This window comes from Metopolophium dirhodum, chromosome 2, assembly GCF_019925205.1.
Source record: "Metopolophium dirhodum isolate CAU chromosome 2, ASM1992520v1, whole genome shotgun sequence".
In the NCBI taxonomy this organism is placed as follows: Eukaryota; Metazoa; Arthropoda; class Insecta; order Hemiptera; family Aphididae; genus Metopolophium; species Metopolophium dirhodum.
Window position 1 is genome coordinate 15,520,925 of NC_083561.1, and position 26,975 is coordinate 15,547,899.

Consider the following 26,975-nt stretch of genomic DNA (forward strand, 5'->3'; position numbering starts at 1 on the left):
AATATAACGTTATTTTTTTTTTGATATTTCCGGTTTTGTTGAATTGTCCGGGTTTTATAAAAAAAAAGGTTACCGTTACACGTTACACCTTAATTGAACTTGGTGGTTATCGGTAATTGTTAACCGCTTCTCAAAATTTAAACTTACAAACCGGGAAGCAGTTACCAGACCCAAAATTGGTCATGGTAACTGGTTTCAATCCCTGGACTGTAAAGACTAGCCTCGATTCTCGAATTTAAGTATTGAAAAAAAAGATGCATACGCAACAAGTTCCGGGCCCTATAAAAATAGTCATAAATATTACAGTTCATGAATTGTATTGTATTGATGAATGAAAGTCTTGTTTAAAATCAAAATACTATTATTATGAAGTATTCTGAAGTTAATTATTTATAAATTATAATAACACTATAATAAACATAATGTGTTTATTTTCTATATACATAATCGTAAAAAAAAAATAAGTATAATAATAAATAATAATATATATTGTACACTATTTATGTTCCTAAATTACAATGATTAGACGGCGTTGTGGATAGGCTACAATAAGGTTACTGCATGATGTAGATTAAATATTATCGAGGGCTCAATCGCCTCAATCTGAGATTGACAATCTTCAAGTGCTAAATACATAATATATTATAATATTATATAAATAATAATATAGTAATATATATGTTTAAATTGTGTCTACCTAGTAGAATATCTATATGCAGTTGGAACTGAGGACGAATCTTTTTTTTTGATACATTTTGATTATTTTTATAATATAGATTTTAGAGGATTAATATACATAGTCATAGTGACATACAATTAATATACTATGGAAGAAATACAGACTACTTTTTTGATGAAAGATGCTCTTATGAATCATTTACATTAGTATTTACTATTTAATGTTATTATAATATTATAAAAACTAAACATTTTAAATATTTTATTTACAACTACACGTCATGTAGTTGTGGAATGCGTGTGATAACTGATAAATCTACACAATTTTTGACAAAACTACTAAAGGATAAAAGAAATTAAAAGTCCCAGTATTGCTGTTAAATTAAGTTTAATTAGATTATGTATATTTTAAATTAGTTGGTTTATATATTTTAGTTGATCAAGATGTATTCTATATTAATTTTCAATTTTGTGAGTATTATACCATTTAAATGTTTATAATAAAAAAATACGGACAAGTGGATACCTCTCTGCTGTATAGTAGTTGTCGAGCATGTCATTGTAAATTGTAATAGATGTTATATACTTTAATTCAATGATAAATCATTGCATAGTTGCATACAAACAACGATTCTGAACAGAGGCGTTGTGTCATCCAAGCATACTTGTATAAATAATCAAATTTAATAATTAGAAAAAATTTAATAAAAATCAAAAATTAGTTAGATGTACATTGTACACCGTTGAAATTCGGGCCATATATAACAATTTTATCAGTATTTATTGTGTGTAGGCATATTATTTCATTTGATTTATGCGGTGGTTTTCTAAAGGCAACTTAATAGTATACCTAAAATATCTTTTCTATGATGATTTGTTAGTTGTTATTAATTATTACATTACAACTATTATATTATATTAAATTAAATTAATTGTATTATAGATTGATATATGGTAACCGTCTGTAATAGGGTCATAGGGATAGGATATTTAAGCATTCATGTGTTCAAAAATAATAAAAACATACTTAAACTATTATTAACTAATATTATGCAAGATACAATTTAATTAGAAATTATAATTCAAAATTTTACATTCAGAAGGCTTTGTTTGCACTTTGCATTACAATATTGATTAATCCATAATGTCAATAATAAAAATGTATTTAGTAAACCTTAATAATATTAATTATTAAAATGGTTTACAATAGTTATATTATATTATATATAAATGTCATAAACTATGTCATTTAAAAATATTTAAATAAAATATAACAGCATTATCTACAAGGAAAATGTAATACAAAGTAAGTATAATTAAATAATAAAATAAAATTGATTTATTATCATCACAGAATAATAAATCATATTATATCTAAAACATTTTTAGGCAGAAGATTAAGATCTGTATCATCTTCCATTTCTTGGTCATTAATTTCTATTTTTATTTTTATTTCTGGTACTTCTTCATTCTCTTCATCGTCAACACTTAAACTAGCCATTTCTTCCATAAGATGAGGATCAATTTTTAAAATCTATCAAGTACAGATATTAAATAAATGTTTAGCATGTTTTAATTACTGTTAGCAAATTACTTACCCCATCAGGATTTAACGTTTCATACTGATGTTTTAATGTTTGCAGTTCAAAATCACTTGAGCTACAAGCTGCCTTTAATTCATTCAACAATACAATTTCATTACGCAGATCATTGTAATTTTGGCATATGTCTTCAGTTGGAATGGGATTTAATTCTAAAAAAAAAAAAAATTATAATATTATAATATTATTTTAAATTAATTGTAATACTTACTAATTTTTAGTGACTCCAGAGCCTGTTCAACATTTTTGACTTTTTTTTGACTAACATTAGCTGGTATTTTCATTCTTTGTGAACGAGTAGACACACCACTATTTTTAATATCCGGAAATTTAATAGTAGTAGCTTCAAAGTTCTAAAAATGAATATCTTAGTAAAATTATAAGTTTACGAATAAATTAATTATTAAACATTACATTTGGATCAACTCGGGTTGGCCTGACTGGAACAGTAACGCGTTTACGGTGATGAGTTGTTTTTTTGTCAATTTTCAAACTTTTCCGACTATCATTTTGTTTATCAACAGCACTTATTAATTTTTGAAGATCTTGTGTCTTACGGTCTCTATCACGTTTCCGTGCTTCAATCTTACGCATTTCTTGTATTAACATTTGTTCCTCCTCTATCTAAACATTATCAATTGAAATATTATAAATATATGCGCAAAACCGTACAATGCTATTGTATGTTAATAAATACTTGTTTAGGAGTTCTACTATAAAGCCTTTCAAGTTGTTGTTTTCTACGAGTTTCATGTTCGGCATCATACATTTTCGATTCATTGACACTCCCTCCTCTAATCTAAATTAATAGAAACAAATTATTGGTGAACATGATTCAAAAATAATTTTAGACAACCTTTGTCAGCGTATTACAAACTGAATAATATCTATCTTTCAGATCTTCAGTAGATCGCTTAACAGCCTTCTCATATTCTCCAAGGTTCCATCTAGCCTGAATGATTATAAAACGTAAATCAAACCATTCACACATGTCAAAAAGACGATCAGTCTCTTCTTGAGTCCATGTTTCCGACACTAAGTGTTCTTTATATTCAATATCTGTGTACTTGGGTATTTCTATTTTCTATTTAACAATAATAATATATGTATACATTGAGTAAACTGTAAACGAACAATAATTCAATCTTTACAAATAATACCTTATTAAACTTAGCAAATGGGTACTCTTTACCCTCATCGGCAACTCTCCGCCAATGAGAAAAAGAAACATTATCTGTCCGAGCTGGGTTGGTAAAAGGAGCCCATACCCAAGGACGAACACGTCGCATACCCAATCTAGCTTTTTGGAGCTTATAAGTAGGACCTAAACAATTAAATGTAGACAGTTAACATTACGTAGTAAAATCGATTAAATAAAATAAAACAATTACCAGTTTCGGTTTCAATAACAGGTGGCACATCCTTCTTATCATTATACAGTAAGGCAAACACCTCACGAGCCATTCCTTCTGGTCTACGGGTCTGACGATTACCTGACGGTAGTGAGATTTTCTTCTTGTGTGTACCAAGTATGTCTTCTTTAGATACCTGAGGAGTGGGTCCCCTTTCTATGTCCATAATATCACGAATATCTTCAGTCATCTTGAACGATTTCAATTGGCAAATGTCAAAATATAAAAACTAAGAAGTAGTCAGTACTGTAGTACTATAGTAGTTACTATAAAGTATAAATTATAATTTGTATTATGATATTGTTTGTTTAGTATTTACTATTTACAAACTTTGTATTTTAAATTTTGTAATAATATCAATTCTGTGATTATAAAAAGTTTATCTAAGACCATGAATGTTGTACCAATTGTACCATAGAATATTCTGTGACCATACCACATGATACCATACCATATGATAATCATAGATAATATATTATCTATGATGATAATACGATAATAACTATCTACTAATTAAACTATTACAAATTACAATTAAAGTATATTTTGTCAAACATTTTTTTTTAATTTGACAATTTGTTTGGTATTCAGTAGTTATCACTCTCAAATTTGACACTTGACGTTCAAAATAATAAAATACACTTTATAAAAGTGGCTACTAGCTATACAATTATTATTTAATATTTATTTATATTCCACAAGTCTAACCACTTCAACAATACTGTTCGATTTGTTATTTGTTTTTACGAAATCATAATTTCGTTATTTAACTAAAATACTACGATAGAATAATTCTGTGATACTACCATATAAACATATACAATTATTATAAACCGTCAAATTTGATTTTTTAAAACCATATTTTATATTATATATTTTAATAATGACAGAAATGCACGACCCCGACTTACAAACTAAATCAAGACGTGGTATGTAAAATGTACATATTATATGTTTGTACTTTGTAGTAATCAAATTTAATTATTTACATTATTTTATGTTTGTTTTGTTTCAAAATAAGCCACTGGAATTTTGTCAGAAAATCTTCATTTTGTTGCAAACGAACCATCCTTGGCGTTTTATCGACTTCAAGAACATGTACGGAAATCTGTACCTCCCATGATAGAAAAACGAGTACAAGTTCAAAAACTTCATAAGGAGTTACAGGGGCACTATTATGATGTGGAATATGCGATAGGGTAATAATACATTTTTTCACTTTTAGATTAATTTATAATATTATATTTTTATGACTTATATTATGCATTGATTTTGTAAATTAGAGCTATCAATTCGATTAAGAACTGCGAAGAACCATTGAACAATATTCAAGAACAACTTAAAAATGCTTTATTCCTTAGTCAACAAATCAAGTATGAGCATACTAGGCGGTGAGTCACATTCCAGTTAAAAATATTCATATTTTAAAATGTCAAGTAGGTACTTCTCCAAAGTGTATACTTATACTTATAGGTACTTACAAGTACAACATTCAATGCATGCTTTTATAAAGATTATTTTATGATTTGATTTTGCTTTATTATGATTATCGAGACATCTAGGCATATGTTTTTTTATATGTATATTATAATATTATGTAGATTGAAAACTTCTCAAATAGACAATGATGCACCGTCCAAGCCTAATAAAAATGTACCAGTATGATCGTTTATATAGCGTGTGCTTACTGTAGATCTATCTGGTAAGACATTTCTAGTTGGATGTCGATATTCAACCTTGAGCTTATTGTTGATTTTTTCTTAGAATTACATATTATTCTGTTTTAATAATTGTATTTATTTTTTTTGATATTTTAGCGGGAAATCTAAAAAAGATTCTATGTATAAACGGCTATCTGCACACTTGACTACCACTCTAGACCTACCTGAATTACCAGAAGCTATCAGAGATACTGCCAATAAAGTAGAATCTATGGTGAACAGTGCACGACATTCTAATATATATTAATAGAGCTGTAAGTCTTTGTCATCTACTCATATGTAATAATAGTATTACAAATTTGTAATATTAAGTGTTTAGTAATAATAATAATAAATATGGTAACATAGGTACTGACTATATTTATAGTTATCATAGTCCTAAATATATATGTAGTGCTAGAAGAAACTAGTAAAAAAATTGCCATAACAATAATAATTTTTCGCTGTAGCAGTAATTATTCATAAAGGTTAGATAATAGTATTCGATGGTTCATAATTATTTTTATATTACTGCATTAATTTTATTAGAGAATATACAATCTATACCCATATGCATAATGAGAATATGTGCTACATCATATTAAAAAAGATATGAATAGGGTGAGGGAAGAAACCATCCAGTGATAGCACTTCCTAATTTGTGTAACTAAATATTTTTTTAAATTATTATTGCATTGATTCATAATAAATATTTATAAAATCTATATAAAAAAAAAAATTCAGCTTTTAAAAAGTAATTTTTATAAAATTATGTATATTATTTAAAAAGAGTATAAGGCTGTATAGTAGTAACACCTTTTATCAATTATGAACGTTTCTTATTCAAAAGCGAATTTCACACTGAACACTTGCGTTTAAAAATAAAATCACACAAATCAGTTGAGTACTTGGGTAGAACTTCAGATATAGCTGATCAAATAAATTGTTTTAAATATTTACACACAGGTAAATATATATGTGGAAATTTGAGGCATTTTTTGATCATTTATTAAAAATGTATGTACATTGGGAGCAAATTAAATCACTGTAAAAATTCTATAGTGCGATACCAAATAATTTTTTATAGATCTTTAGATATTATATTGTAAAATCAGTGTATACATTTATTTTACTGAAAATATTCAACAGTTTTATATATTACACTTTTTGTAAAGTTCTAATCATACTAAACATTACACAACAATACAGTTTATGGTCTAATATAAATGTATTGACTGAATCTGTCATTAAAATTTTGTTTATTTTGAAAGTTGGCTTTACTACACAATACATTTGTTTTTATTCTATCTTGTTTATTATAATTGTTAAGCTGCCTTAAAGTTAAATTAGTAGCTAATCCATGTAAACCATTGTTAGAATTGCAACATTGTTTTTTTTTTTAAATAAAAGATTGATAAACAAAAAAAAAAACTAAATAGACTTGTTTTCTTTATTTCAATGCGATTACTAATTTTTAACTTTTCAGTGTCAAACAAAAAATTAATTCATTATATTAAAACTAAACTAAACCATGACATCATAATCACAATCACCAAAAAACAGTATGAGTAAAAACTAAAATACATTTTTTTCGTATAAAATAATATTAAGTTATTATTTTTTTTTTTATCAAATATTAATCATTAATTTCATTATTAATTTACTGAAATTCATTACACAGTGTAGTCAATGACCTATCAGTTATTTGTTCTACAATAGATACCATAGGTTCTACGGAACATTAACTAGATTGAATCTATTTTATTCTTATATAATTTACTAAAAAAATTGAAAGTACCTCACGTGTTAGACTTAAAATTGGATTTATAGACTGTATAATGGTGTAACACGTAGTGGATAGTTGTCAATTACCCATTGAATGGCAATTGACATTAGACATCAATGAACAATGATTAATTATTAAGTCTATTTAAGTCTCTAATATAAATTAAGATTTTTTTGATACAATATCATCGAAATTACGATTTGATAGATATAATGTACATGTTTAGTAGAGGCATAGAACAATAGTAGAGGGAAGTTAATAAATAATGCGCACACTGTAATCTTCTACATGATCCAATACTAAAGTAGTGGTCTTATATCATTAGATGATATAGAATAATATATCATAAACAACTTCAGTAAATTAAAGAGATATTCCACTGTTCCAGTAAGTTCTGACAATTTTATAATTTTTTAATAATAAAATATAAAATACTCTACTGCTGAACATCATAATTCTCTCGGTAAAGATGATAAAAAAATATATAAATATAAAATACAGCGTTATATCAATGTACTTTGATTTGGAACTAGTGATGGTAAATTGCTATTTATTTAGCAATAGGTAAAAGCTATATTATATATCATATATATTGCTTCTGCTATTTGGAACTAATTTCACCAGGGTGAGCAATCCACTTGTGGTGAATTGGATAATATAGCACTTGGTATATTTACAGACGTGGCTCAAACTAAACTTTTCCAAAGTCGCGGGTCGAGTAGTTTTTGAGTCTTTAATAGCTACAACAAGCATAGGGATATTAAATCAGTGTGCCGTTAGTTTTGATTGAGCATTGCATACTCGAACAGAATTTAGTTTGCTTTCCCTTCGGACAGTGGCTTGTCTGTACTCTGTTTCAGACGAACAGGCTGGAGCAGTGTGTACTCGGTCGGTTTTCAGTCTTACTTCCCGTTACTTGTCTGTTACAGACAAATTGGCTTGAGCAGTGGCAGTGCATGTGTGAACGGTTACCATTTTTGCTTCCCGTTGCTCATTTGTTTCAGACGAGTTTGCTTGAGTAAGGCGTACTCGAACCACTTCCAGTGTTATTCCCTTTCCTCGTTTGTTTTTAAAGCTAGTTTTGCTCTTGATGCCTTCTTCCGTTTTGCTTGTGGTGTATATCGACCAATCGCTGTTCGTTTGGGTGGCATAATTGACTAATGCTAAATTCAATATCAAAAGTCAAAACACGATTAAACTTCGCCCCAAAAAATACGAACACACAACAGAATACCTAATGGATGACATAGAAACAATAACTACTTCATGGATGGAGTAACCATATTCTGTGGTAGTGTACTATATTATACTATTACTATATTATAGTGTGGTGCAACTAATTATTAAGTAATAACTTAGAAACCTCAAGTTTCAAGTCAAATTTTAATCTGTTGAGCGTTGTAATTTGTAATGTGTTGTAATATTGTGCTATCAGTAATCAGCATGATGTTTTATTAATATCCTTATACAGCTGATATATAATTATATTTTAAATAACCAGTATCATAATGAACCGATTATAGATCATCACAATTTAAGATAATATACTTAATACCTTTATGAATAGCGGTATATGCCGTACATTGCTAAATTTAGCCATGTAGGGGTATATCTAGAAGGTATATTATCTTAAATCGTGTTATGATATATAGCCATATAGGTGTAAAATAATTAGTTCTAAATGACACATATTGTTGACATCAAGCACTAGTAATTAATTTTTTCAGCTGTTTTGTGCAGTCACTTTGTAAATCAATTATTTATCAAACGGAAATTCTGAAAGCCGTTTATTTATATATTTATTATTTAGAATGTTTTTGTCAATATATACATATATAAATACTTTTAAGTTTAAATTACCAATATTTGACTTGAACTTTCTTAAGACTGAGAAAGGAACTTACTTTTCCTTCTACGATTGTCAGTAACTACATAGGGCACTGGAGTGACTCTACATGCGTGACATGTTGGTTATTTTTCTCAAACTTTGATTTACCCCTAAATAATTTTTACGTAACACAATTTATTGTCTTAGGTATATTTTTAAATTTTTATATTTATTTCTACTAATTATAATAGTATTTACAATATATAGCTGATGGCCACCATTTAGATAAACTAAAAAATATTTTATATTTCTGTGCCAAAACTAAATGTATGTGTGAGCCATCCTAAATGAGTTGAAAAATAAGCTACTAACACTATCAGAGTTTCAAGTAATATATTATAATGATGTAACTAGATTGTCCACACCAAAACTTATTGCAATCGCGATCCTCGTTGTGTCCGCTGCGGCCAAAGTCACCTCTCTGAACTCTGTGAAAAATCAAGGGACACCCCGGCATCCTGCGCTCTCTGTGGGGAAGCACACCCTGCAAACTATAAGGGATGCATCAAACACAAAACTCTGCTGCGATCAAGAAACTCCAAATTCAAGAACCTCGCCCAAACCAACTACTATCAACACTCAAGCAACCCATCTACCACCAGCCATGTTAACCTCACCAGTTCGGACATCTCTCGGCAGACCAACCCTAACCTTGTACAAACCAGTTCGGCCACCCAACAGAACTCCTTCGCCAGCGCAACTAAAGGTAAAACCCAATCCCCTATTAACGACTCCCCTCCCGAAAACCCTCTCTCAAATCAACTGACATCATTCATTCATGAGCTCCAATCACTCATCACACCTCTAATAACCCTCTTCTCCTCTCTCATCAATAAATTAGTTGTTACCAATGACTCTGAATTCTAATCTAAACTCTCCCCTGTCCATAATCTCCTGGAACGCCAATAGTCTTTCCAAACATAAGCACGAATTCCAATGCTTTCTCGAAGCTAAAAATATCGACATCGCCCTTATCTCCGAAACGCACTTTACCCCCACATCTCACTCAAAAATATTTGGATATCAAGTTTATCATACTTGCCATCCGGACGGTACTGCCCACGCTGGTACCGCTATCTACATTAAAAACAATTTATCCCATCATCAATTAGCACCACACTCTGAACCCTACTTACAAGCCACTACAATCCAAGTCAACTTTGTCAACTCTACCCCCATTGCCGTTTCTGCAATCTACTGTCCCCCTGGACCCAAAATTTCGTCTGTCGATTTTCAAACCTTTTTTTCCACCTTAGGTCAAAAATTCATAGTTGGAGGTGATTTCAACTCAAAACACCCCTACTGGGGAAACCGCTCCGCTAATACCAGTGGCCGTGCACTTAAATCTGTCTTAGACACTATGAACTACTCAGTAATATCCCCCCCTTCTCCTACTTACTGGCCTTCTCACTGTAACAGACTTCCTGATATCCTTGATATATTCGTTTCCAAAATTCCAAACCACATACACTCAACCATATCAAACTTAAACGATCTCTCCTCTGACCACACCCCAATTTATCTTGAGGTGGGTGCCTGGGCTACTAAACAAATTAAACCTTCCCTTACTTCTGGCAGAGTAAACTGGCCTAAATTCAAAAAATTAGTAACCGACAACATAAACCTTAAACCCTCCCTAAAAACTACCTCTGAGATCGACAGCGCTATCCTTTCCTTAACTTCCACTATTCAAAATTCTGTCTCCGCTGCCTCGAGTAACCATCCTCCGCCCCGGAATAATACTAATATTCCTGCCCATATCATGCTCTTACTCGCCGATAAACGCAGAGCCAGAACCCAATGGCATAGATTTAAATACCCATCGGACAAAGCAACGTTTAATTATCTGAAAAATAAACTAAACAAAGCTATTCATAAACTCAAAAACGAAAGCTATCAAAACTACATCCAAAACCTCTCAACTAAAGACTCATCTTTATGGAAGGCCACTAAAAAATTAATCCATCACAAGCTACCATCCCCCCCACTCCGTATGCCAAACAATTCGTGGGCCTCCTCTGACTCCGATAAAGCCAGCATTTTCGCCGAACACTTAGCTAACGTCTTCAAACCACATAATATCATCCCAAATAAAATTCATACTCTAAATATTACTAGATTTCTTGAATCCCCTCTCCCCATGGCCCTCCCTGCCAAACATACTAGCCCGGGTGAAATTCAATACATCATCCGCAAACTCCCAACCAAAAAAGCCCCTGGGCACGACCTAATAAGCAACTTAGTTGTCAAACACCTCCCTGAAAAATCTATCATTATCCTACTTTCCTACAGCCTGGAAACATTCAAACATAATCCAAATTCTAAAACCGGACAAACCGCCTGATATCCCGTCTTCCTATAGACCAATCTCTCTCCTCCCCACATTCGCAAAAAATTTTGAAAAAATACTCCTCAAAAGGCTTCTTCCACTATCGGACAAACTCAACATCATCCCAAACCACCAATTTGGATTCAGGTCCAAGCACTCCACCATCCACCAACTCCACCGCACTGTCGACTTAATCTCTACCAGCATGGAATCAAAACTTTACTGTGCGGCTGTACTCCTTGACGTGGCTCAGGCCTTCGACAAGGTGTGGCATGAAGGACTTCTCTTCAAAATCAAAAAATTCCTCCCTGCCCCCTACTACCTTCTCTTAAATCATACCTCGAAAATCGCACCTTCTGTGTCCGCGTTAACAACAGCTACTCATCAAACTTCCAAATACTAGCTGGAGTCCCTCAAGGAAGTGACATAGCTCCCTTCTTATACTCTATATTCGCCCACGACACTCCGACCTCTCCCCATACATCACTGGGTACATATGCTGACGACACGATAATCCTGGCTTCAAACCATGACCCCCAGGTAGTATCTCTCCGGCTACAAAATCATCTTAACTCGATTCAACTATGGTCAAACCGCTGGAAGATCAAAATTAATGAAGCTAAATCATCCTTTATCACTTTCTCTCTTAGACCAGGGGACTGCCCCTCTGTATCGTTTAATAATAATCAAATCCCAATCACCCCGACAATAAGATACCTAGGTTTGATCTTTGACAGGCGCCTCACATGGGCCCAACACCTTAAAATAAAAAGAAAAACAGTCAACTCCAGACTCCATTTACTCCGCCCACTTCTTAGATCCAAGACATCATTAAAAAATAAACTATTAATATACAAAACCATCATCAGACCGGTTTGGTCCTATGGCATCCAGATTTGGGGCTCTGCCAAACCCTCCAACACGAGAACAATCCAGGCATTCCAGTCTATCTGTCTGAGGCAAATTGTCTCTGCTCCATGGTTTATCACAAATAACAATCTCCACAAAGATCTAAATATTCCATCGCTCTCTCAATCAACAAAGTCTCACTACGTCTCCTTTCATTCCAAGTTAATCCAACACTACAATCCATTAATAAAACGCTTATCTTCTCTAACAATCCCTGATAACCCCCAGAGACGTTTAAAACGCTCCTGGCCTAGAGACCTTCTAATTTAATCTGTCGGGTGGCACTACTGAGTGCCCTCCCCTATCTGTTATTCTCGACATGTAAATACCTTTATCTAAATTACTTATTGTACCAAATTGTATAGATTGTAATTATATTTTAAATAAAAAAAAAAAAAAAAAAAAATAAAAAAACTAGATTGTAAACAGTTCAGTAGTTTCTGAGTATATAGAGGACAAAGAAAAATTAGTATTGTATATATAAATTGGTTGATGACAGTTTTTAATATTCCAAAATATGTGTATAATCGACAACCGTGCTCTGCATTACATGCTCAAAGCTGCAAATAATAATAATTATTATGTCTTGGGCCATTCAACCACCTTACTTATGTATCTGTTAAGTGTTAACTATTTTATGTAATTTTTGCACCCGGTTTTCTCTGAATAATAACGGTTGCATCTAAAAATCACACACTTATGATTTTGACCCCAAAAAGGTCAGTAGACAAAAAACCGCACACTTTATTGGTTCACTGTATAGCAAAATACCGCACAATATTTGTAGTGTCCAATAACAGAATAGATAGAATAAGATACTAAATAATAATCATGCTAACACGTTTTAAATCTTTAGTCGCCACTCGTCATTAGTCGGTCTTGTGTTTAGTTTTATGATGTACCAATTTAATGGTTAAAATGTATGCGATTTTTAGAGCGTTTCCATTTAAATATTTTAAATTATAATGGTTGTTAAAATCATTGATAATAATAAAGGAGGCAAGTGTTTAGTACTTGACACAATTATGTTAAGTACAAACCATTATTAGAGTGCATAATAGTAAAAATGTTGAGGAGAATTTTTAAAATAAACTGTTCATTTTACATTTTTTTAAATTGTAAATAGTTTTTATTTTTGAATGAATATAAATAATAAATAATAGATTATACATCATTATGAAATGTGCGATTTTTGTATACAACAATTTAAAAACGCACAGTTTTAACATATATTAAATGTGTGCAGTTTTAAATTACCAAAAGTGTGTGGTTTTCGGGGTCAACGACAAAAACTAGGTTATTGTAACAATAAACAATAACCTACTTATTGTACCTAACTACTACTTCTTACATAGTACATACACTCATACCATATCTGTTATAATATGTAAAATTGCCAATTGGCGTATGATAAACAATAGTAATAATATTGCCAAATAAAGAAATCAGTTGGACTCAGAAGTAATTGAAACTTACTTTTAATAGAAATAATTTATGTTAATTTTATAACTTAGGGAATGACAATGAAAAATAAATAGTAGGCAATAAAAATTGAATGTTCAGTACATTATGAATATGGAACAAACAAACTTGTGTTCTTATATTTAGTGTTTCTTCTTTTTGTTCTGTACAATGGGCTGTTTGAGCAATGAACTGGAATTGTATGTCTTTTGAGAAACATTATAAATATTGTACAGGGCGAATAAAGAAAACAGCAGACTGAAAAATATAAATACATAAATATTAATCAATATTGTGTTATTAATTGTTAATAGTTATTACAATACAAATCTGAGTATTAACTTGCAGAAAAATGAGAAATACAAGATATGCATTAGAATTAGAAAATAGAGAGAATAAATTGTTGGAGGGAGGCGTGGTTCTACTTCTAATTTGGCAATTTATTATATGAATAAATACATTTTAAAATAGAAAATACTTTGTAAATCAAGTCAGAATTTTAATTAATTAACATGAATAAATTTAATAAGAAACAAGTAGGTAAATATGTTAAAAATGTCTTAGGAGCTGAAATTTAATTAGCCCATCTTCGTAGTAAAATGTATAAAAATATTATTATTAGATATAAATAAATCATAATATTTACCCAGTTGTAGCGCATACTCTGTGTATAGAGACACATGTGAAAAAAGTGAACAATAATGACAATATAACTGAAAAAAAAAATCAAATGTTTTAATTAGGAATAAAAATATTTAAAACAAAAAAATCATTTGTTATTATCTAATATTTAAATAAATCACTTAGAATATGCCATAGACATAGCTGATATATTCAGCTATAGTATTGATTTAATATATATATATTTTTCAAATCATATAAGAATACATAACCTATATATAATTTAATATTCAATTGACTATTTATCGTGTAACTTATTTGTTCTAAATTTCTACTTACTTTCTGGAAATAAACTAGCTTGATATCCTTCTCCCAAAAGTAATGTCATTAGATTACTTACAGCCTGAAAATCACATAGTAAAGGAAAAATAATGACAACTTGTTACATGTAAAAAAGGTTATAATACATGCATACTAAGTATTTATTATTATTTTTATTTATGAATAATCTTTAAAATTGTGGGGAGGTATGTTATGATTAATTTCTTTTATATTTGTTGGTATAGAGAAAAATGTTTATATTTTTTTTTCCTTTGGCCCTAATGCATTCGTTTATCTTAGACAAGATCTACTCATTTACATAGGCGCAACTAGGGTTAAAATTCTGGGGGGGCTAGCAAACTATTTATTAAAAATAACCTATAGGAGGCTTATATCTAAATCAATAAACAATATTTTTGGGGAGGCTAAGCCCCCCTAGTTACCCCAATGCTCATTAACTTATTTGCTAATTAATTTTCAAATATGTAGGTAGTAAGTTCACCTTACACAATAATGGCAATCGCTTGGCTACTAGCTTAACTCTAAATCAATTAGGTATTGCTTGTACTTTTTTATTTACTTAAAACTGATAAATTTATTGCTAGGAAATAATTATTTATTTACTATTATTGACTATTAGTCTTAAATGGAACCAAGTAACAAACATGTTGTGGCGGTCAAACAATTTTGTCAAGGGTGGGGGAGAGGATATGGCTGTTTTTTAAACATGCACTATTTGATTGTAAAAAATATCATTTATGATTAATGGTTATCAGATCTTAAACATTGAAAAAGTCATCACCACCACCCCTTTTGACCACCATTGCGAACATGTTAAATGAGTAAGAGATTGTGTAAGTACCTACTTATAAAATGTGTAAACAATAAAGGATACAGTCAAGGATAGCGTAAACAACACTGAGCCAAGAAAACCAGTACCTATGACCAACACTGAACTAGACGTCAACCATTTGCTGTTGAGCTGCATGACCGAGAACAGTGACAATGCTAATAGCGTTGATATAAGGAACGACATGCCGGTGGAAACAGCTGAAAATAAAAAGCAAGATTTAAGACTGCATTGATTGTTATTTTCATTGTGGCTACTGGCTAAGATTAAACGTTAGACTCCAGACGGTTGTCTCTATCAATTTGCATGTTCCGAAATCAACCATAACTATATAAAATCAGATTTACCCATCGCGCTTTATTTTGTTCAAGTTTTGATTACGTAGAGAGGTAAAAGTCGGTGCGTCAACTTAGAATAACAATTTGACGTCACTCAAAGATCGGTGTCTTAATAAAAACTAAAGAAAATTGAAGACGCCAATTTTTTTTTATTCCTCTTGTTTTTTTAAATTTTTGTCAAAACAACATAAGTCGCCGTGTACGGTGTATGTGTACTCGACACTCGTATGCTGTGCGTAACGTTTTGATTTGCCGGGCAATATAATGATTCGAAAATGATGGCCTCGTCGGCAACCGGCGTCACCACTCGCTACTCGCCAGAATGGCAAAATATGCCAATTGCCAGATTTTAGATTCTATATAGAATCGAATTTGCGATAACGTAAAACAATAGCATCCTTATATTATAATTTTTATTCGCATCGAACTCGGTAATGTTGGTTACACTGCGAAATTCCTCACTCTATGTGTTTTTGTCGTATATATATATATAAGAAAATAATGATATGTTGACACAAATTATTACTATAATTACGTTATCAATAGACAAATTCCATCAATATACGAATACGATAGATATTTCGCGTAATTGTTATTCTTTTAATCGTTTCTTGGTTCTTCTAGTTATTCTTTTTTTTCTTGCCTTTCATAATTATGATTGTGGCGTAGATTCTGTACGTTTCTATTACCTTTTTGTAGTTTACGTGTTAAGTATACTCTGAAATTCTTGTCGAATCGCATTTGTTTGAAAATACTAATTAATACTACGATAAGGTAACTTAAGACTATATATTTATAGTAACAGTCATTTAGGTATAAAAACTCAAAAATGTACATTAACCAACCGTGATGATTGACATTATGAATTACGACACAATAACGGTAATCAGTTCTGTTTGCAAAGCAATCCTTCAGTATTGTGCCAACTCGCATCCGTTTGAAGAGCGTACACTCGCCCTTGATCAACCAGTCAAGATTGGACGTCTGTTGGCTAAAGCCAAAGTAAGTCCTCACAATGGGATTTTTGATTGTAAAGTCTTGTCAAGAAACCACGCCCTGCTATGGCATGAAAATGGAAAATTTTTTTTACAAGACACAAAAAGTAGTAACGGTACGTTTGTTAACAACCACAGACTCAGTAAAAGTGGTGAAGAGTCTAAACCACAAGAAGTGTTTAGTGGAGATGTGGTGCAGTTCGGTGTTGACGTGATTGAAAACTCTAAAAACATATCTCACGGCTGTATTACAGCTGTATTAAAGTTATTTCATGCTGACGGTACAGAGGCTAAATCTAACCCTGTCGAAAATTTTATTAGTGATGTATCTACTCAAGATTTATACACCATAGATGCTTATATACGAGATGCAATGCACAGGGAAGCAAATTTAGAAAACAAATTATTTAACTTGGAAAGGCTGTTATCCAACATAATTGGGGAAACAGATAATAGTTGGAAAGCCCTCGTTGCTGAGGATCGTTTATTATCCAAAATTGAATTTTTAGAAAATCAACTGCAGTACTACAAAAAGGATCACGGGGAAGATGAAATGAAACAGGAAATATGTGATTTAAAACAATATAAATATTCATACCAAGGAATGGCTAAAGATTGTTTAAAAAAAGAAATGGAAGAAAAATTGAAACTGATGCAAAAATGTCAAGAATTAGAAAATCTGTTGAAACATTCCATAACTGAACAAAGTGCGTTGATGAAACATTTGAATGATGCACAAGATGAAATCAAAGAAGTGTGTTCTAAGTTAAATACAGAAGTTGCTAATCATGAAAATTGTATGAAAGAATTTGATGCATCAAAAGAATTACATGTAACCGAATTAAAAACCCTACAAGAATCAAAAAATGAAATAGAAATGAGCTTTAATAATAAATGCGAAGAAATCGAAAGATTACGAGCAGAAATAGCTAAAATGAATTATGAGATCAATACACGCAATGTACTTCTTTTGACCTTACAAAATGAACATGAGCTTACTGAAGATATTTCTCTTAATAAGTACTTTAATAATATAATGTCTTATATTGTACATATATTACAAGATCGTCAGACATATCTAAATCAAATGAACTCCCTACAAAGTCAAATGCAAAAACACATAAAACAAAAAGCTGACTTAGAAAATCAAGTATGCCAGTTACAGACAGAACTTGATCTTAATCATGAATTGTTAGTGAACTGTACCAAGATTAAAAATGTTAATGAAACAGATAATACAGATCCTGATCAACTAAAAATGATTATATTGAATGATGATAGTTTAAAAAATATTGAAGTTATATCTAAAGACATTGAGATTCAGACAGATTTTTATAAACAGAAATCTGATGTCATTGAATTTAGACTATCTGAAGCAAAAGATGTACTGCTGGACTGTATAACTAATTTGGATGATCAAGAATCCACTATTAAACATCTTAAAAAAGAGATTTCTTGTAAAGATATTGTACTATTGTTGATGTCTGAATATTTATGTCAGGTATCAAGTATTGACTCTAATAATATACAAAATGTGCCAGACATACTACAAAAAAATCTTTGCTCTTTTAGTAACTCAAAAGGTCTTGACCATAGTTTAGATGTTTTAAAAGTATCTCAAATTGAGAGTTTAAATACATCCCAAATACAAAAAAATTATATTGTGAACGAAGTCTTGACACAAGAAATCAGCTCTGATACAGTGGACACTAAAGAAGATTCAGTATTTGACCAAAATGAATTAGAACAAATTCGTAATGAATATGATTTATGTCTAACAGAAAAAAATAATCTGAAATATGAATTAGAGCAAATCACATTGAGATGCAGAGAGTTAGAACAAACTCCAAATTTCCACTTGTTTTTCGCGTTACCAGCAATAGTATTATTTTTAGTCTTAGTAATTAGATTTTATTCTTATTTATCCTATTTAACAGGAACATCCGAATAAGTGCAATTAACAATATTATTTATAATTTTATTGTTATTAGTTTTAGAACTGAAATGATTTTTGAGCTCAGGTATTATTGAATATGAAAAAATTGAATTCTATAAACTACCGTCATAAAGAAAAGTTTATATTAAATTATAAATATCCAAGTATATCAAAATAAATCTTAGTTAAAAACAATAACACAATTTTATCAACTGTGAAGCTGGGTCACATATCTTTTAAAATAATTAAATTTATCCTCCAGCTTTCTGTTATATTTGCCATTAGTAGTTATGTATTTTTTTTAATAATTATAAACTGATATTATATGATATTAACTGATATAATATGTGATTCCATCCATATAATATATTTTTTGAAATTATACATGTTTTTTTTACTTAAACTTTAAAGATAAAATATATATATACATATATATATTTATACGTTAATGCTTATTGGTTTTTTCATAAGACATTAATTAATATCCTTACATTTTCAAAGCTATGAAAGTATTAAAATTTATTTTTATTTTTTACATTAATTGTTTAACATTTTGTTATAATTTTCTTAGCTTTTCGTTGTTTTTGTTGTTCCCTTATGCAAAATTGATCTATGAACTTTCTATCCTATTATTATGACGCTAAATTATATTTATTATTTTTAAATAATTGAGTTTTATAGTCTAAGATCTGTAATAGTTTAACCTAAGAATTTTTAAAACTATTTAACTAATATAAACATGAAATATTGTATTGCATTAAATTACTTTTAAATTAAATATTGATTTACTACAATATTTAAGTCCTAGTGATTTCTGTTAGTATCAATACATTTTTAATTATTCAAGATTGTTTTATAAGTATGCGTAATGTAAAATGTGTTATAAAACCATGTAGTGTGTGTAAATTCTATTCTCAAAAATGCTGGGTTATTTCGAAGGCAGGAATACTATTGAATTTTATTTCAGTACTTTTTTTTTAATATTTATTCATCTAATACATTTATATTGCCACATTGTTTTTTTTTTTTTTAATAACTTGTATTTAATGGAAATTATGTACTTGTTGACTGAACCATCGAAATACAATTAATACTGTAAAAATCTATATGTTATAGTTAATGTTGTATGTTATTGAATTATTATAAACATAAATCATTGTAGTCATTAATTATTATTGTTGTAATTTTTAAACAAAAAATAGTACGATTATTAAATTATTATCTATATTGTTCTTTTTTATTCAAATGTTTGTTTCTTTTATTAACTTTATATGTCGACAATCATTTTTGAAACGGAATGTCCTTTCAATAGAAGGTAATCATTAACAGTGATATAATCAATTGTCAGGATATCAAACCAAGGATAACATACAACATTTAATATGTGAAAAATCTTTATGTACAATTTGGTGGAGGTGTTTTTTAGTATTTATATGCAATTTCATCAGGTGTGGTTTGATTCCCTGATGATTGTATATGAGAACATGTTTTGTTAAATGAACAAAAATAAATATATATTAAATCACCAAACAACATTTTTATTTTTCAGTCTTTAATGATGGAATCATTGGATCAGTTAACTATAAATAATTTAGAAGTCATGGATGTAGATAGAGATTCTATTAATAGTAGTGTAATGAACATTGACAGGAACAAAATTGAAGCTATTCCTAAAACTAATCAAGTACTGACAAACGCATGTAAAAATTGAATTATAAATAATATGCAAATGTATGTATATTTTTTGTAGCCTATAGAATTGCAAGATCTAACGGGTTTAACTGTTTATGATGTGAATCATTTTGAACAAGAAGTTTTACAACAAGTTACCAATGATGTATTGGATAGTAAAACTGTTTTTAACACTGGTGAGGTTCCTACAATAACCTTAGGAGCTTTGGGAATTGAAGAAACTGAATATGAACGTAAAATTAGGACAGGAGAAATGACACCATTTGGTTCAACAGATGTTTCACAAAAAAAGTCTAAAAGGTATAATATTATTGTTGTAATGTAGATCATTGCTGTTCATATAATATTTGAAATATTTTTAAAAAATGTATTTGGATCTGACAACTTTCAGCTCTGAAGATATGTTGGAAAAGTATTTGGTATCTCAATCTAAACTTTCATCAATGATTCACAAACCTAAAATTAAATCATCCATTACAAAAAAAGAATTGAAAATAAATATAGAAAGAAAAGAACCAAAGTCAAAAGAATCGGGGAGTGAATATTTTCCATCAACAGATTCTGGTAAATAAAAAATCCATAGTCTATAGTATTATATTTAAATGTAATACAATTATACCTGCATACTATTTAATAATTTAATATTTAATATTATTTTCAATTTAAGAAAATGAATCATCTACCCCGGTTAAAATTAAAAATAAAAAACGATCAAATTATCACAAAAAAATATGTAATCAATATTCAGATGACGATTATAATGATGGTTCTGATGATGAGTATTTCGAACCTAGACGTTGTTCAAGTACATAATTAGAATAATCTCTAATTGGTTTTAATTTTGTATTCAGAACAAAAATTCCTATAACATACACAACATTTTTTTTCAAGGTCAGTACAAATCATCTGATGATGGAATAGAAGAAAACTATGAGTATCGATTGAGAGAGTACGAAAAGAATAATCCTGAAATAGCCACTGATAATGAAGATATATTTCACGCTATTGATGGAGATTATTTTAAAGTGCCAAAAGAAATTTGGGAAAAATTATACAAGTAAATGATTTATATTGAGCTGCATAACATGATCTATAATTATTTATGTATGAAATATTGTTGTTGTTATTAGATACCAAAAAATTGGCATAAAATGGTTATGGGAATTACATCAACAAGGTTCTGGTGGTATATTAGGAGATGAAATGGGATTAGGCAAAACCATACAAATGATTGTGTTTTTTGGTGCTCTGTATTGGAGTCGTTTAAAAGATAAAATAACTGGTATACGTGGCTTAGGCCCTAGTTTAATTGTTTGTCCTGCAACTTTAATGCATCAGTGGGTTGACGAATTCCATAAATGGTGTCCACCTATACGTGTTGTTGTTTTACATGAAACTGGAGCTTATAAAGGTAGGCAATTTTCAATTACATTAGAATAAAAATATATATTTATGGTCCCTTAGAAAATATCTAGAAGTATAAGCCCATTAATTTAATAATTTGATTTGTAGGTATTGAAATGTAAGAACTTGAACACTGAATTATTATTTAATACCTACTTGTTAACTGTTTGTCATCACTAGAGCGTGGATTTGCATTTGCATATTTATTCTAGTTGATCGTATATATGCTAAGTGAGCACAAAATTTGTTTCATGGCGTATAGATTTAAAGAAATGAAACTTTTTTAGTGCGTATGTTCGCATGTTTCCACACTTACCCATTTTTTTTTTATTTTAAGGGCTTATTTTAAAATTTTAATTGCATATTTCATCTTTTAGTGCATATTTCAATGTTTTTTACGTTTTTTTTATTAATTTTTGAAATATATACTATATTGTCATTATATATTTATAGTTTCGATTAATATCAAAATAAATTAATAGGCATAAATGGTTTTCCCAAAAATGGCCTTAGATCAATAATCAGTGAAATAAAATATCTATACCAAGATAAGGAAGACCATTTACCATTGAGATTATTTCTGTAATTATTTAGTTTCCATCATAATTACTTAATATATTGTTTTAATTAAATGTACAAAAAATAAATATTTTTTATTTTTCATGCATATTTCAACATTTTAGTGCATAGTTTTATGCATATTTAAGATTTTTAGCGCATATTTGGTTGGTTTTTAACGCATGTAAATCCTCGCTCTATTCATCACTAATCATTATCTATTTTTACACTTATTAATTTTGGATTTAGGAAAACCAGGGGACTTAATTAAAGAAGTATGGTCTAGTAAAGGAGTTTTAATTACCACTTATAATGGTTTGCTCCAACATATCAATAATTTGTTAAAAAATAATTGGCACTATGTTATTTTAGACGAAGGACATAAAATTAGAAACCCTGATTCTAAAGTAAGTACATTTAATCTTTGCTCTTCATTTTATTAATAAAAATTTTTAAACTTTGTATCATAATTATATAATATTTTCTGTAGGGAAACAAATTTAGTTATTTATTTGATATTAAATACTATTCAATATGAATGTATAGTTAGATATTTGAAGAAAATAATATTTTATAGATAACTGTAGCGGCAAAACAATTGAAATCTAGTCATAGAATCATTATATCTGGTTCACCCATTCAAAACCATTTGAAGGAATTATGGTCGCTGTTTGATTTTATTTTTCCTAGCAAACTTGGGACTTTACCTGCATTTATTAAAAGCTTTGCTGTACCAATTACTCACGGAGGTTATGCAAATGCTACTGAATTACAAGTACATTTTTTTAATTCATTCACTTAAAGAATTATACATTTTTTGATTAATCAATTACATCATTGCATATAAATTAGATAACTACAGCTTATAAATGTGCCACAATACTTAAAGACACAATAAGTCCATATCTTTTAAGACGTATGAAAGCTGATATTCAATCACATATATCTCTACCAGACAAAAATGAGCAAGTACTGTTTTGTCGTTTAACCGAAGAACAAAAAACAATGTATCGAGGATATCTTGAACATTCAGATATAATATCTGAAATAATGAATGGAAGTTGTAAAGTCTTTGTTGGCATATCTCGATTAAGGACAATCTGCAACCACCCTGATATTTTCCAGACCAATTTAGTAAAATATATATATATTTACTATAATGTATAGTATTGATTTTTTTTTATTAATTTTTATTATTTTTAGGAAACTGGGGCTTTTGGTTATTGGAAAAAATCTGGTAAAATGATTGTAGTTGAAGCTTTATTAAAGATGTGGAAAAAACAAGGTCATCGGGTGCTGCTCTTTACTCAAAGTGTAAAAGTAAGATACAATATGTCCATAACAAAATTATTACCTTACTATGTATTCATTTAACTATATTTGCTCGTTTTAAGATGCTTAACATTTTTCAAAAATTTATTATTGAGCAAAATTACTCATATTTGAAACTAGAAGGAGCAACATCCATTGGTTCCCGTCAACCTATTATTAACAAATTCAATAAAGTAACACATTTTTTTAAAAATACTTTTTTCTTAATAAAATATAACAAATATCATTCTTTTTTTAGGACCCTTCTATATTTGTTATGATTTTGACTACAAAAGTTGGTGGATTAGGCGTTAACCTTATTGGAGCTGATCGTGTGATTATATTTGATCCAGATTGGAATCCAGCCACTGATTTACAAGCTAGAGAAAGAGCTTGGAGAATTGGACAGACAAATTCAGTCACTATTTATAGATTACTTACTGCTGGAACTATAGAAGAAAAGGTATATTAATTTTTAGCAAACAAAAATTGTATGTAAATTTTTACTACCTATATTATTTTATATTTTAGATATATCATCGTCAGATCTTCAAACAGTTTTTAAGCAATAAAGTATTAGTAGATCCTAAACAACGGCGCTTTTTCAAGTCAAATTATTTGTATGAACTTTTCACACTTCAAGATGTGGATGATAATGGTGTGGTAGAAACAACAGATTTATTTGCTGGAACAGGCTCGGAAGTAATTCAATTATGAATTATTTAATATTTCTTGGACATATTTTATGGACAATTTTATTTTTCTAGATCAATTTAAAAAAAATGATAACAGCTCGGCGTGAAAGAAAAAAGTCTAAAAAAAAATCTTCAACCTGTTCATTTTCTGATGACAAAATCGAAGCTATGAAACAAAAAGCACGAGAACTTAGTAAAATGATTGGTCAAAATTCAAAAACAGTTATAAATCAACAAAGAACACCATCAGAAATGTGTATTAATAGTGAACATTGTGCTGATGCTGATATTATTAACCCAACTCAAAAGGATACTGAAACATCTAAAAATAATGATAAACCTTTTACTTTTGCGAATAATGAGAGTTTAAATATTCCATCTTGTAGCAAAAGTGCAATAGAAAATACATCACCTGAAATGATACAAGCACCAAACCCTGCCTTTAAAAGAACAAAAAGTAAATATTTGCATTCCAAACACAAAAAACCTAAAATACCATATTTAGTGAAATGTGATGTTTATCAAGAAGAACATTTTGATGATCTTACATCCAAAAAACAAGATGATTACGTTCTTGAAAAGTTATTCAACAAATCAGGTAGGTTTTATTAAATAATTATGTATGACAATTTACTTTTCCAAAAAATAAATAATATAATATAATTTTTATTTAATAAAGGTGTAAAAGCAGCGATGAGGCATGATAAAATTATGGAATCTTCAAAATCTGATTATGTTATAATTGAAAACGAAGCTCAAAAATTAGCGAAAAAAGCAATCGAAGATCTTGAAGCATCCCGTGCTCAGTGTTGGGAGTCAGGATCTGGTAGGTTAAACTGGACTGGCAATCAAGGAACAGTTAGACCTAAATTATTTAACAATACAGAAACTAAGTAAGCAAACTATTTTGTTAACTTTTTCAAAATGATTTTCATTAATCTATATTTACATTATTATTATTTACCTACATACCAACATCATGTAGTTATAATTATCAAGTTTTGTTTTTTTTTTTTTTTTAATGTTAGTGATGAATCAAGTAGTCCATCAATACTTTCCTTAATGAAAAAGCGTAATGGCTTCGTTGAAGCCACACAACGAGAAATTCAGATGTTAAACAGTATTAGAGAATATTTGTTAGATAACAATCAAAGTGTGAATACTGATCAAATAGTAAACCAATTCAGAAATAAATACTCAGCTGAAGATACACCACTCTTCAAGTCATTGTTAAGTGAAGTTTGCACATTCAACAGGTGCCCTGATAAAACTGGTGTTTGGACATTGAAACCAAAATATTGTTAAGCCATTAAAATTAAGTACAAACAATATTTATTTTACTATTAAAGTATACCAAAACAAACAATTTTTAACTGTTACTTTGTTATATATTTATTTTAATTACCTATCCTCGCACGTTTACTTTTTCAAAATTTGTTTGAGGATAATTATTTTATTCAATGTGTCATTATTTAGGTACTTAAATTAATGATATAATCATGGTATAATCGACTGTCTAATATGTACAGTAATACTGTACCTTGCAATATTTGTAACAATGTCAATTCAAGTTTATTAAATAATTTAGGTACCTTATTAGTATGTATTAATTTTAAGATACTATTGCTAGATTTCATGAACAATCACTGAACATTTATTGAACTAATAGTGAGCTAATGGTTCCTTAAACATTATTTAGTGGCCCATGATTGGTCCATTAAATGAATCAATTTGTCATGCAACTCGACATATATTATATTGTTAAATATATTACATTTTATTAGCATTTTTTTTAAATATAATGTAAATTATTATTATAAATTAGTATGAAATAAATAAAAGTTTTATTGTTAAACATATTTTTCTTAATTCATATTAAATATAAACTATATTTTGTAGAGTTAATTGGGTATTGATTTTTTATGTTAAGTCGAATATCAATTTTTTCGAGTTGTGTCTCGGTCGAAACTATTCAAGTACTTGAGAATTGTCAAGTAACCTAACTCATTAAACTTAAGTAAATTACTACAATAATAATATGTTGATAAGCTGAGAATCTATAATGATTTTTATTATAAAATAAAGAGCACTTTATAGAATGATCTCTTTACTATTTTGAGTCTTTCATTGTAAAGTGTAAACTTAAATGATTCTTATTACTTAATTTTTATTTTATTATGTTGTCCCAACTGATGGTGGAGGAGGGTCTTTGTGTTTGTTAATTATAATAGTATTAATACCTACTTCTAATCTCTAAATTATTAATTTAATTTACATGCCAAAAACTATTTCTTGTTAATCTGTATATTCTAGCATCCACTTCTCCAGAAATGAAATTGATTAATAATTACCTATCGATTACCTATAATACATAACAAATTAAAACAATTAAAAAAATAACAAATAATCAGAATACAACTGTTTAAAATTGCCATAGTGGTGTTCTTTTTAATGGGTTTTACATTGACAATATTAATGTTATAATTTTTA

The 26,975-nt window shown here is 29.2% G+C and overlaps 5 protein-coding genes across 6 annotated transcripts; 3 read left to right on the plus strand and 2 right to left on the minus strand.

Moving 5' to 3' along the window:
• Positions 1 to 485: 485 nt before the first annotated feature.
• Positions 486 to 4,052, minus strand: LOC132939130 (DNA methyltransferase 1-associated protein 1). The gene is made up of 8 exons (XM_061006155.1): positions 3,671 to 4,052; positions 3,440 to 3,603; positions 3,136 to 3,363; positions 2,977 to 3,078; positions 2,694 to 2,903; positions 2,491 to 2,632; positions 2,277 to 2,431; positions 486 to 2,212 (listed from the first exon to the last, which is right to left on the minus strand). Exons 1-8 carry the CDS (start codon positions 3,879 to 3,881, stop codon positions 2,042 to 2,044), a joined length of 1,383 nt encoding a protein of 460 aa, XP_060862138.1. The 5' UTR covers positions 3,882 to 4,052; the 3' UTR covers positions 486 to 2,041.
• A 172-nt stretch (positions 4,053 to 4,224) lies between these two features.
• Positions 4,225 to 12,717, plus strand: LOC132939131 (BLOC-1-related complex subunit 8 homolog). 2 transcript variants are annotated; one of them, XM_061006156.1, is made up of 5 exons: positions 4,225 to 4,620; positions 4,713 to 4,890; positions 4,975 to 5,082; positions 5,509 to 5,666; positions 9,420 to 12,717. In XM_061006156.1, exons 1-4 carry the CDS (start codon positions 4,575 to 4,577, stop codon positions 5,657 to 5,659), a joined length of 483 nt encoding a protein of 160 aa, XP_060862139.1. In that variant the 5' UTR covers positions 4,225 to 4,574; the 3' UTR covers positions 5,660 to 5,666; positions 9,420 to 12,717. The 2 variants fall into 2 exon arrangements, with proteins under 2 accessions (XP_060862139.1, XP_060862140.1); XM_061006157.1 differs by lacking the exon at positions 9,420 to 12,717 and adding an exon at positions 5,293 to 5,393 and having other exon boundaries at positions 5,509 to 5,647.
• Positions 12,718 to 13,765: 1,048 nt separating this feature from the next.
• On the minus strand, positions 13,766 to 16,280 carry LOC132939132 (protein KRTCAP2 homolog). The gene is made up of 5 exons (XM_061006158.1): positions 15,904 to 16,280; positions 15,602 to 15,756; positions 14,725 to 14,788; positions 14,411 to 14,477; positions 13,766 to 14,022 (listed from the first exon to the last, which is right to left on the minus strand). Exons 1-5 carry the CDS (start codon positions 15,905 to 15,907, stop codon positions 13,908 to 13,910), a joined length of 405 nt encoding a protein of 134 aa, XP_060862141.1. The 5' UTR covers positions 15,908 to 16,280; the 3' UTR covers positions 13,766 to 13,907.
• Positions 16,281 to 16,755: 475 nt separating this feature from the next.
• On the plus strand, positions 16,756 to 18,850 carry LOC132938182 (sarcolemmal membrane-associated protein). The gene is made up of 3 exons (XM_061004882.1): positions 16,756 to 18,080; positions 18,171 to 18,771; positions 18,827 to 18,850. The coding sequence occupies exons 1-3, from the start codon at positions 16,756 to 16,758 to the stop codon at positions 18,848 to 18,850; spliced, it is 1,950 nt and encodes a 649-aa protein (XP_060860865.1).
• Positions 18,851 to 18,855: 5 nt separating this feature from the next.
• On the plus strand, positions 18,856 to 26,560 carry LOC132939128 (DNA excision repair protein ERCC-6-like). The gene is given in 17 exon segments (XM_061006154.1): positions 18,856 to 20,140; positions 20,375 to 20,509; positions 20,576 to 20,817; positions 20,909 to 21,081; positions 21,185 to 21,322; positions 21,409 to 21,574; positions 21,648 to 21,928; positions 22,729 to 22,886; positions 23,057 to 23,254; positions 23,332 to 23,613; positions 23,683 to 23,799; positions 23,874 to 23,984; positions 24,050 to 24,253; positions 24,322 to 24,492; positions 24,558 to 25,083; positions 25,165 to 25,378; positions 25,514 to 26,560. Coding segments are annotated over 17 exon segments (3,411 nt in total). The 5' UTR covers positions 18,856 to 20,122; the 3' UTR covers positions 25,791 to 26,560.
• Positions 26,561 to 26,975: the final 415 nt, after the last annotated feature.

Bases quoted from the DNA above. Each gene is read 5' to 3' on its own strand.
- LOC132939131 (XM_061006156.1), top strand. From the start codon at position 4,575: ATGACAGAAATGCACGACCCCGACTTACAAACTAAATCAAGACGTG. The intron at 4,621-4,712 runs GTATGTAAAATG...TTTCAAAATAAG, and splicing joins ACAAACTAAATCAAGACGTG to CCACTGGAATTTTGTCAGAA. The intron at 5,083-5,508 runs GTGAGTCACATT...TTGATATTTTAG, and splicing joins AAGTATGAGCATACTAGGCG to CGGGAAATCTAAAAAAGATT.
- LOC132939132 (XM_061006158.1), bottom strand. The intron at 14,789-15,601 runs GTATCCTTTATT...TGTGATTTTCAG, and splicing joins TGTTTACGCTATCCTTGACT to GCTGTAAGTAATCTAATGAC. The intron at 14,023-14,410 runs GTAAATATTATG...TATATTTTTCAG, and splicing joins AGAGTATGCGCTACAACTGG to TCTGCTGTTTTCTTTATTCG.
- LOC132939130 (XM_061006155.1), bottom strand. From the start codon at position 3,881: ATGACTGAAGATATTCGTGATATTATGGACATAGAAAGGGGACCCACT. The intron at 3,079-3,135 runs GTTGTCTAAAAT...CTATTAATTTAG, and splicing joins TTTGTAATACGCTGACAAAG to ATTAGAGGAGGGAGTGTCAA. The intron at 2,633-2,693 runs GTAATGTTTAAT...ATTCATTTTTAG, and splicing joins CAACCCGAGTTGATCCAAAT to AACTTTGAAGCTACTACTAT.
- LOC132938182 (XM_061004882.1), top strand. From the start codon at position 16,756: ATGAATTACGACACAATAACGGTAATCAGTTCTGTTTGCAAAGCAATC. The intron at 18,081-18,170 runs GTTAGTGAACTG...GAATGATGATAG, and splicing joins CTTGATCTTAATCATGAATT to TTTAAAAAATATTGAAGTTA. The intron at 18,772-18,826 runs GTATTATTTTTA...CCTATTTAACAG, and splicing joins TTTTCGCGTTACCAGCAATA to GAACATCCGAATAAGTGCAA.